The sequence below is a fragment of the Lepus europaeus genome, chromosome 6 (assembly GCF_033115175.1).
Source record: "Lepus europaeus isolate LE1 chromosome 6, mLepTim1.pri, whole genome shotgun sequence".
In the NCBI taxonomy this organism is placed as follows: domain Eukaryota; kingdom Metazoa; phylum Chordata; class Mammalia; order Lagomorpha; family Leporidae; genus Lepus; species Lepus europaeus.
Genome location: NC_084832.1, coordinates 40,265,271 through 40,276,952, shown reverse-complemented (window position 1 = coordinate 40,276,952; position 11,682 = coordinate 40,265,271). Strand labels below are relative to the sequence as shown.

Genomic DNA, 11,682 nt, shown 5'->3' with positions numbered 1-11,682 from the left:
TCCTGTGCGCGGAATGTGGGGGCGAGGCGTTGCCATTCGAATTTACCTCGCGGCTTGGATGCGATTGGCTGGTTCGCGGACGGCGGTGCGACGCCATTGGCCAGTCGTCGTCAGGCCCCGTGCGCTGGTTGGCCTAAGACAGCGCGGAAGCGGGGAGTTAAAGAGTCTGCGGCTGTCGTGGGAGCTGGCCTGGCCCGGTCTTGGGAGCGTCCTGGAGTTGATGTCGTGGAGGGATTCCTATTCCCACGCGCCGGTGGGTACGTTCTTTCCTTTCCTATGCTTCCCTCCTTTCTTGACCGGAGAGCTTGCTTTTCTCGGCTTCGGACCTGCCTGCCCGCTCGCCCCGGGGAGCAGCGAGGGAGTGCGGTCTTGCCCAGAGGGGTTGCGCACACTGAGCGATCGCGTGGGGCCGGGGCCGTGACACGTCCTCCCCGCTGCTCACCCGAGGCAGCCGGCTGCACTTGGCCCTCCCCGAGGCGGGATGCTGGGTTTCTGTCGAGATGGAGCCCTTTGAACTGGAAGCCGTGCGGCCTCGCTGCCTCTCTCGGGAGGCGGAGGAGGTGTGCGTAGAGGCCCCCCGGGTCAGTCGGACTCGGCTGGCCGAGGTCTCCTGTGCGAAGAAGGCGCCCGCGCGCTGGCTTCCTCACCTGCTCGCTGGCCACAAAGCGCTGGAGTTCGGCCGGGAGTTGGGGGAGTATCGGCCTGTGGCGAATCTTGAAGGAATGGGTGGGAAGCTGTAGGTAGAAGGGCTTTAGTCGGGAAGATGATTTTTCCCTGCTGGAGCGTGTAGTCGCCTCGAAGGCAGGCCTGAATTCAGTCCTGTGTGATTGACTGCCTCTTAACTTCTCTAAGCCTAATCCTGCTGCAGAATGGTGGCAGTCCGGCTTCCCGGGTTGTTGGAGCACTCTAGGAAATGTTTAAGTAATGCTTTTTTTTTGGGGGGGTGGGGGTGGGTAAACTATAAGATAGCCCCAAGAGAGTTAGGTTTGGAGTTAATCCTTTCTATGAAATGTGATTGTTCAGCACATTTTGTCATAGTCGGTGTCTGTTGAAACTGTATAGTTTTTGATACGGATGTTTCTGATTTTGTTTTTTAGTTTTCGCTGCAGGCTATGGGAGAAGTCAAAGAATTAAAGATGCAAATATCACCAGAAACTCCAGGGAGGATCCCTGTTTTAAATCCTTTTGAAAGTCCTAGTGATTATTCTAATCTCCATGAGCAAACTCTCGCCAGTCCTTCGGTTTTTAAATCAGCAAAATTACCTGTAAGTTATTCTTGGCTAATCTTTACGACTAATTTTTTAAGTGTTAACAGCTACAAAAAATTTTAAATATAAATATCTTTATAAGGTAAAAGGGAACTACATCACAGTGTATATATATATATATATATATATATATATATATATATATTTATATGGCTACAGTGTGCTTGGAAATTTTTGCTGGTGGTGGTTTGAGAGGCAGGGCGAGAGAGTCCATCTAATAGTTCACTCTCCACATATCTGGGAAGTCCAGGGCGATGGCTGGGCTGAGGCTGAAGCTGGAAGTCAGAAAGACAATCCATGTCTCCTGGCTGAGAGGTAGGAACCCAGTTACTTGAGCCATCAATGCTGCCTCCCACAGTGTATCATCAGACAGCTGATGTCAAGAGCCAGACCCAGAAATCAAACCCAGGCACTCCAGAATGCAACAGGGGTGTCTTTTTATTTTACTTTTTAATAGATTTTATTTATTTATTTAAGAGGCAGAGTTACAGAGAGAGGGAGAGACAGAGAAAGGTCTTCCATCTGCTGGTTCACTCCTCAACTGGATGCAATGGCCAGAGCTGAGCCAATCCAAAGCCAGGAGCAAGGAACTTCTTCCAGGTCTCCCACGTGGGTGCAGGGGCCCAAGCACTCAGGTCATCTTCACTGCTTTCTACCTGGGTGTCTTAACGTTAGGCTAAACACTTGTTCCCCAGTTTGCTTTTATAATTATAGAGTGTTCATTAAAATCTAGTAATTGGTCAGTAATTTAACTAGAAAATTTCTTTAAAGTTATTATTTGCTTCCCATTTTTAATTCAGAGAGATAGCATATGTTAGCTTCCTACAATTTAAGGTGTAGCTACATCCCATAGTTCATGATGTATCTACTAATACCATATTAAGATAGGAACTGGGGCCGGTGCCGCAGCTCACTAGGCTAATCCTCCGCCTGTGGCGCCGGCATCCCAGGTTCTAGTCCTGGTTGGGGTGCTGGTTCTGTCCTGGTTGCTCCTCTTCCAGTCCAGCTCTGTGCTGTGGCCCAGGAAGACAGTGGAGGATGGCCCAAGTGCTTGTGCCCTGCACCCGCATGGGAGACCAGGAGAAGCACCTGGCTCCTGGCTTCAGATCGGCGTAGCTCCAGCTGTTGCGGCCATTTCGGGAGTGAACCAACGGAAGGAAGACCTTTCTCTCTCTCTCTCTCTCTCACTGTCTAGCTCTGCTTGTCAAAAAAAAAAAAATAAAAATAAAAAATATAAAAAATAAAAAGATAGGAACTGGGTCATCTAATCATCTATTTTTATTTGTTCAGAAACATTTGAGTATGCCATGTGTCTGATTACTGCTAAGCGCAGGGGCACAAACACTCAAGGAGCTTATACTTTTTTGCAAGGGTCAGGAAACTTCTGGCTGAAGCTAGATAGGCAGTATCTGGTTCTGTTACAACTACTCACTCCTGCTTTGTATTGCAAAAGCAGCCGTAAGCACATGTGAACAAACGAATGTGGCTGTTATTAAAATAAAACTGCATCCGTGAACACTGCAATTTGAATCCCATTTAATTTTTATGTGTCATGAAACAATAGTGTTAGGTTTTTTTCAGCGATTAAAGAATGTCAGAAACCATTGTGCAGCTTGCAAGCTGTTTTTTTTTTTTTTTTAAGATTAATTTTTATTATTTATTTGAAAGTCAGAGTTACACAGAGGAGAGAGAGAGAGAGGTCTTCCATCCGATGGTTCACTCCCCAGTTGGCTGCAGTGGCCGGAGCTGTGCTGATCTGAAGCCAGGAGCTTCTTTCAGGTCTCCCACGTGGATGCAGGGGCCCAGGGACTTGGACTATCTTGTACTGCTTTCCCAGGCCATAGCAGAGAGCTGGATCAGAAGAGGAGCAGCCAGGTTAAGAACCAACGCCCACATAGGATGCTGGTGCTTCAGGCCAGGGCATTAACCTGCTATGCCACAGCGCTAGCCCCTGCAGGCCGTTTTAAAAAAAACCAATCCCTACTGTAATGAGATAGGACAAACTAAATGGGCAGTTTCAGAACAAAGTCATATGGATGATTCATGGCTAGCACAAGGGTGATATGGAAGGGAAAGTGCTCCACTGGAGATTAGAGAAGCCTTCATCACTTTAGCTTCTTTTCATTGTTATTTGCTGTACTGGGTAAGTTCTTCGGAAGTCTCGTCTCATCTGTCAACCTAGTAAATTACCAGAAAAAATGCAAACTGGGTGACTCTTTTTGCTGTCTCAGCTTAGATCTTTTTTCTTTCATTTCTTTTTTTTTCTCCAAGATTTATTTATTTATTTGAAAAGCAGAAAAGGAGAGAGAGAGAGAGAGAGAGAGAGAGAGGTGCTGGTTCACTTCCCAAATGGCCCTAATGGCCAGGGCTGGGCCAGGCCAAACCCAGGAGCTTCATCTGGGTCTCTCATGTATGTAGGTGCAGGGGCCCCAGCACTTGGGCCATCTTCAGCCAGGCATGTTAGCAGGGAACTGGATCAGAAGTGGGGCACCCAGGACTCAAACCAGCACCCGAATGGGATGGCAACACTGGAGAAATTGGTTTTACCCACTAAGCCACAGTTTGGCCTCTGAACTTATCTTGTAATTACATTTTCCATGAACTTTTGGAAGTCCACTTGTATTGGCCCATTTCATTAATCTGACCTTATGCATTTTAATTGAATCGCGTTAAAGATTGGTTATCTGTTAGTTTTAACGAAAATAAATAATGGAATGATGGCAGTTTAATCTACAACACTGGAATATGTGGCATCCTGGGTTTTTTTTGGTCTGAATTTGTCAAGAATATATTCCCAACTTTAGATTAGTGCTCGGATAAGGGTTTGGATAGTTGAATATTTAAAGACAGCCCTAGTTACCCTTTGTAATTATTTTAAGGATCAATTACTTTATGACATTTTGCAGCTGTAGTTAGGACTTTAATTTCAGTTCATTCTTAATGAAAGTAAAGACCTTTAATAATGCTAAGAGATTTTTATATTTACGTACTCATGATGTGTTACTGATGAGTCTTGTGAAATTCCTGTACCTTTATTACTCTGTTGTGATTTTGCTATTATTATGCAATTAATATTAAATTTAAAAATGGAAGCTTGTATTTTAGTAGAGCTACAGTCAAGTCAGTTAATGCAGTGTGATTTGATTACCATTTGCCATTTAATTAACTGGTCCAATCAAGTTTTAAAATATGAACTTTTAAATATTTTTATATTGTAACCATTCACAACATTTTCGATAGTGACATTGTTAGCATTTTGATGAACTCTTTTGGTTTGCTTTTGCTCATAAGCTCACTTTCTTTTGTTAAGACTCCAGGGAAATTTAGATGGTCTATTGATCAACTCGCTGTTATAAATCCTGTAGAAATAGACCCAGAAGATATTCATCGTCAAGCGTCATACTTAAGTCATTCTCGGTGAGTTTTCTTTCCTTGCTCCTAAATAGAATAACATGCTGTTAAGTGACGAGAGATTGGAAATTCTATAGGTTGAATATTTTTATATGTGAAGGTATCAGGAAGAAAAAAATTTAATACAGATTATTACCATCTAAACAAGTGAGTTCAGAGAACTACATCCAGAAAGATTCCTTTAAGATTCCTCTGATGTTTATGGAACAGAACAGCTCTGCCTTCCCAGCACTTGGTAGAGTGGAACTTGTACATTTCTATATGTTGTTATTGCCTGTTTTGTTTTGTTGTGTTGTGGTTTAAAGGTAAAGCAAAAAGCTGTTTAATCGCTGTGTGTGTCAGGGGACACCCAGAATCTCCATAGTGAGTTAAGACACACTGGAAGGGTATTCATTCACCACAGAGAGATTTTCTAGATGTCATCTAACCTTTCATAATTCATTATTTGCTTGAATTCTACATAACACCTGGCAGGCCTAGCTTATTTGCTTATGCTTGGTGTAGGTTTTAAGGCATTCATGTGCCTCAGATTTGTGAACTTAATGATGCCTCATGTAGTGCAAACAGGCACTTCTTTAGGGGAACAGACATAGTTTTTGTTTTATACTTTGAGGGACTCTTTTGTATTATAGTCTGGTTGCTTTATGTTTAAAAAAATATGATAAGACTAGTTTTAATGTTCTGTCCCAAGAGATGTGTTGTCAATTCAAAATGATGGATAACCCCTTTCCCTTTGACCTTAAAATTCAGTCAGACAAGATGCATACATGTTTTGCTAAATTTTTGTACTTCATCCTCTTTTTGCTTGGTGATTTGATGACCATTCACTTATCAATTGCTATCCATTCAGAGGTCATAAGAAGGGAATAGGAAGAAAACATAAACAAATTTTAGTGTTGGGGCCAGTATTGTGGTGTAACTGTTAAAACCGCCACCTCCCTCACCAGCATCCCATATGGGCTCTGGTTCAAGTCCCGGCTTCTCTACTTCCAATCCAGATCCCTGTTGATGTGCCTGGGATCAGCAGAGAATGGCTGAAGTCCTTGGGCCCCTGCAGCCACATGGGAGACCCAGATGAAGCTTCTGGCTTTTGGCTTTGGCTTGGCCCAGCCCTGGCCGTTGCAGCCATTTGGGAAGTGAACCAGCAAATGGAAGACCTCTCTCTGTCTCTTCCTCTCAAATGAATAAAATAAATCTTTAATTAAAAAAAAGAATTAGTGTTAAATTTAAATAATGCCTTTGAAAGAGAAGGTGAAAAGAATGCTTACATTTAAATGAGTAATATTCACTTTTTGGTTTCACACAGACTGTATGCTTTATTATTTTTCCTCACCTCTTTGATATTTTGGACAACTGTTATATCCATCACATTGAGCACTCTGAGGCACTGTGAGGGAGAGTAAAGCAATGTAGGATGTCATTCCTGCCTACAAGAGTCAATAATAGGTGGGTACTTCCAAAAGTGCATGGACAGTGGAATTAAAAGATATGTTTATTTTAGCGCCAGATTTTTGGGAATCCATGTATAAGAAAGGTCTTCAAAAAGTTTGCCTAAATTGAATGTCCTGAAAAAACTATGCATGAATTTCAAAATTGTTTTGCACCAAAACAAACTTATCTTTTAACTCCATATATCCACACACTTTGAACTATACAATTAGACCAAAGTTGCAACCCAGCAACTTTATATCTATTAATAAATAATGTGTTGTCTGGGTAGGTTTATAGAGAGAATCTTGGTAGATTTCAGCAGATAGATATGTGAGAGGGAGGTAGGGAAAACATCCTAATTTTCTATTTAATTTACTAATGTAATTCAATGAAAGGTGATGGCTTCTACTAAGGGTAGTGAGTACACTCTTAACAGAGCAGGTTAATTCATCCTTAGACATAAGCATTGTTTTCCCATCTGTCTTCTTGTCTCATCAGAGCTCTCCATTGTTAGTTCTTTGCATTCTGTTCATGCACAGTACACACAGAAGATGATAACTGTAAGGCATACTGATGTAATCAGCTTTCTTGTCCACACAGGAGGTGACCAGTTCTGAAGGTCTCCTCTTCTGCTAGCTTCCCCGAAGGACCAGCCTTCAGGGCACACCTGTTACTGTTTGCATCCTATCCACGCTCAGTGGTGTGCTGGTCAGGATACTTTGCCCAGATGACTTCCTAGAACCTTCCACGATGTGGCTCTGGGATATTTGGCCAGACTGATTTTTACTGCATCCTACAATCATCTATATATTTGAGTCCCTCTGATGAAATAGCAGGTTTCTGAAGGAGGTAAACCTACATCAGAGCTTGCTTACTCTAAGCTAAGATCTGACACTTTGACCCGATTGTGACCATGATAAAATGAAGGGAACAGAGTTATCCTCAAAATGACTGTTGGTTAAGTGAGGATATGTGGCATTACCTCTGTTTAGTTTGTTTTCTCAATAATTACTTTACTTGAAAAATCCACTTGATTTAACTTTTTTGAAATGCTTCCCTTCGCATGTAAGCTTTGTTAAGCCACGAACACATGTACATGAAAAGTTTTTGAGATAAAATAATCATGGATTGTTTAAAAAAAAGTGATTTACCACCGATTTATTGGTAGAAAGCGAGCATTTTTTCCTGCAACAGAATAAAAAGTAGTTTTGCGAGCATATACCTTGTGCTTGAGACCTGCCCTTTTATACTAAACCTTGTGACTGAGAAATGTGTCTTGCTGTAATTGCATGGTGTATCAAGGGGAAAAAAAATTGGGTGAAGTTTTGTATTGTTGATGTGTTATTTCAACATTAATGTTTTTACCTGTTTATTCAGAACTGTAAGGATGTTAGTTTTTTTCTCTTTCAGAGTAAGAGTTAATTCTAAAGTTATGTCTGTGACAGCCTAGCTATAATTAATAAGAACAGGTTTAGACAATTTTAAGATTTCTGTTAGAACAAAATACTTCTTAGTTTGTGTTGATTAAAGAACAAAGGTTTATTTGAATCACTTTATGTGTACAATAGTTTAAAATTTATACCAATGTAAACCTTTTAAAAAAAAACATTCTACTCAAACTTTGAATGAAAAAGGGGGAGATAAGCCTAATAGCTAAATGCTGAATTTCAGAATATTGCCATTTACAGAATGTTATGAGAAACCAATTTTTCTTTTAAAGTGAACTTACTTGCCAGTTTTCAATGGAGGGAAATTATTTCTTTGAAAGGTTATTGTTTTAAATGTCCAATAAGCTAAAGTAATGGCATGGTTATTTTTCTTCTTTATCTCTGTATAGAATAGATAAAGATGTGGAAGACAAAAGACAAAAAGCCATTGAAGAGGTAACTTAAAACTGTTGGTGATTAAGCCAGTTAAGGATCTATTCTGCATGTGTGTCACCTCTCTCAGGAAGACATTCTTCAAATCTTTCACTGTCCATTTCCCCAACAGCCCTACCCCCATCCCCAACTAAATTAAGCACCCCTTCTGTGCTTCCCTAAAACCAATGATTTTTAACTATGCCTGTCCTACCCGTAGTCCTGCATACTGTTGTAAGGATCCGTTTGCTGCTTCTCTACCCTGCAGTGAGTTCTTTGTTGGCCAGTTGTGTGTTTCAGACATCTTTTCATTCTCAGAACCTATAGTGATTGGTCTTCCTTGTGCCTTCAGAATATCGATTAGTCCAAACCTGTGTGAAGTTAGAAATTTATGCAGAAGAAGTTGAATGTTTTTCAGGCCTTAAAATCTAGATTGGCATTGGCAATAAATTTGTTGTTGTTGTTTTTAATATTTAGGGTTTTTAGGAAATATATTTCATGAAAGAAAGTCTTATTGCTAAGCAGAAAAAGTATGTCATAAATATAGGGTACTTTTTAAAATAATAATAGTGTTTCTTACTTTTTGCTTTTTTGTTTGCTGAACTCCTCTTGGAGGATAAAAGTTATCTAGATCTTTCCTTAGAAAGTCTTCATGTCATGGTAGCATTTCTAATTAGCCCTCTCTACTCATGTCTGTTCTTTGCTTTGCAATGGTCTCTTGCATCCAAAGACTTCTGCTATGGTGTGTTCATAGAGCATGTGATGCAATGGCTCCCTCCTGCACTTATTTTTCTAGTGCAGTTATTATCTCCTTGTATTTCAGATAGGCATATTTTTTAGAAAACAATTTGATATATTTACTCCTGCCAAACATTATCCGCTTGTTAGTCTAGTAACTTCAAAATTTTTATTCTGATTCAATCACTTGATTCCCCCAAGTTGAAAATTCATAGACTCTTCTTCCAGTTTCCCAACATTTTGAAAACTATGCTCCCTTAGAATCCTCGACTTTAAAGGGAAATCCATGGGGTAAAACTTAAGAAAATGATGTCAGCGTTTTTCTTTGAAACTAGAATGTACAACCAAAAAAATTTCAAATGAAAAGATTATTGTTCCTCTATTATGCCACTTCCTGAAGGTAACTGCTATAATGTTTCTTGTGTATACTTTCAGGTTAATTTATATATAAAATAGCATATTTTAAATGTTTTAGACAAATAGGATTATCATTCTCATAGTGTTTTGCATCTTTTATTTTGATTAATAATTTTTCTTTTATGATCAGCACATGCAGAGTCTTATACTCTTTCAGTAATAGCATAGTAACCAAGGCTATATTGAAAGACGTTTAAGTCATGTTAATTTTCCTTATGTCACAAATATTGCTGTGGTGATTTGTACATTTACTTCGTGTACTTGATTAAATCATAGGCTTTGTGAATTTTGAGTTTTGGTATATTTTGCCATGGTGGCCTCCTTAAAATGGTTGTACCAATTTATACTCCTGGTTATGATACTTTTTTTTTTTTTTTTCACATCTGCAATGCTATTTTCAAACTTATTAAATTGCGCTACACTTACTACTTTAAAAATGAGAGCTTGTTATTTGGATTTGTGTTTTTAAAATTTTGGGTGCACAAATGCCTCATTTCCTCAGTTTATAGGCCCTTCACCTTTCTTTTTGTCCTGGGAATTATCTTCAATTTCTGTCTTCCACCTCCTTTTTATGTCTTTTCTTCATAATTTCAAAGGTAGGTTAGTTCAGAAAATGAGCTCTTTGTCATATATGTAGCAAAATACAAAGCAAATGTTTTGACATATCTCCAATATAGGGAAAGGAAAAATCTTTTAGTGGGAATGTTAATGTGCAGAAGTGTATCCAAATGCTGTTATTCCCTTTGAGTATTCTGGCCCATAGAATGCTGGGAGATGTTTAAGCCCTGGTCCTTTGGTTTTAGAGAGAGTATGATTTATACAGTGATTGCTGCTGCTACCCATAGTATAAATACTCTAACTATGAGGCAAGTTCTTCCTACCAATGTGGTGTCACTGGAAAAGATGTGCAGTAGCACACCAGTGCACAACACATAATTAACTTTGAGGGGACAGCTGCTGATAAATGCAGTAAATTAGTGAGCAAAGGATGAGTTTTTGAATCCTATTTCCTTTATGCTTAATATTTAAGTGTACTTTTAATTTTTTAATATTGGCTTTCACAACTAGTACACAAAATTCCTGAAAATTTTAATAATCAGATCTTAAGAGCCAGTCCAAACAAGCTCCAGCACACAATCTGTGCTTCTGACTTGCCACCTTCCGTCTCCATTGACTCTTTTCCTCTCCAGCCCTCCCTTTTATTGGCACCCTGGCCCCAAGAAAAGTCACAGAGAAATTAAAATTATTTTCTCTATGATGAGTGCCCTTAACTTAATTTTTTTACAAGTTTAAAATTTAGGTGCTAGATTTGAAGTGTCAGATTTCCTCTTTATATTTATACTTGAAATTTCTTCCACCTACCTTTGGTTGGTTGTACTTTTAAGTATTCATAATTTAAATATAACAAGTCAGTAAATGACAAGAGCAATGGTTATTTGAGAATAATATGAGTACCTTCTCAAATTTTTTGGAGGAATGTATGCCTAATTGTGTGATTTAATTTTCCTAGTTTTTCACTAAAGATGTCATCGTACCCTCTCCGTGGACTGATCATGAAGGGAAACAGCTTTCAGAATATCATGCCAAAAAATGTGAGTGTACTGAAAATTATATTCATAAAAATCATAGCATCAAAATAGTCTTGAAAATCATTGTCTATAAAGCAGAATAGAGTGAAGTGCCAAATTATCTGCTTTGGTAAGTATCTTGCTTAAAATTAAATTTCTAGGTAACACAATTTGGCTCCATTCAGGGTAAGGATTCAGCACTTGATCATTCTAGTCTGCGTTTAATTTGCCCCTTGTGAATATCGGTTTTGTTGTTTATAGAGTTAAGCTATAAATGACTTTAGCAGTGATTTTGAATGTTAACACTTTAAAATTCTGAAATTGCTTTCCTGTTTTTTGCTAATTTGCTGACTTCTCATAAAAGTGGAAGAAATAGATACCAAGATAATCTCTGAGGGGCCGGCGCCGTGGCTCACTTGGTTAATCCTCTGCCTGCGGCACCAGCATCCCATATGGGCACTGAGTTCTAGTCCCGGTTGCTCCTCTTCCAGTCCAGCTCTCTGCTGCGGCCCGAGAAAGCAGTGGAGGATGGCCCAGGTCCTTGGGCCCTGCGCCCGCATGGGAGACCAGGAGGAAGCACCTAGCTCCTGGCTTCGGATTGGTGCAGCGCCGGCCATGGCGGCCATTTGGGGGGGTGAACCAATGGAAGGAAGACCTTTCTCTCTGTCTTTCTCTCTCATTGTCTATAACTCTACCTGTCAAATAAAAAAATTAAAGAAAAAGAAAAAAAACAATCTCTGAGTTAGTATATATTGGAGCTGATTATTTGCAAAATTAATAAAGAAATTAAAGGGCAAATTAGTAATTTCCAGTATCTTTCTACCTGTAGGCAGTGCTTCTTTCATATTTGCTCTCGCTGCCCTTTTTGAAAGGTAGATAGTGCTCAAATATCATTCCTGTGTTTTCACCTCTTGTTGTATTGCAATTACTCACTTTTCTATTCAGCATCCCTTAATTGTGCTCTCAGGATAAGAGGGAATATTTGTTCCA

General features: G+C 39.7%; 1 protein-coding gene across 4 annotated transcripts in view; it reads left to right on the top strand.

The window, feature by feature from the left end:
- The first annotated feature begins 9 nt into the window (after positions 1 to 9).
- Positions 10 to 11,682, top strand: part of BORA (BORA aurora kinase A activator) — a 28,007-nt gene continuing 16,334 nt past the window's right edge. Inside the window, exons 1-5 of one of the 4 annotated variants that reach the window (XM_062194095.1) lie at positions 10 to 253; positions 1,098 to 1,265; positions 4,579 to 4,685; positions 7,948 to 7,993; positions 10,635 to 10,716. In XM_062194095.1, the coding sequence (XP_062050079.1) occupies positions 14 to 253; positions 1,098 to 1,265; positions 4,579 to 4,685; positions 7,948 to 7,993; positions 10,635 to 10,716 (643 nt within the window). In that variant the 5' untranslated portion in view covers positions 10 to 13. Of the gene's footprint in view, positions 258 to 1,097; positions 1,266 to 4,578; positions 4,686 to 7,947; positions 7,994 to 10,634; positions 10,717 to 11,682 lie in introns of all 4 variants that reach the window. The other 3 variants (XM_062194096.1, XM_062194094.1, XM_062194097.1) reach the window with 3 other exon arrangements.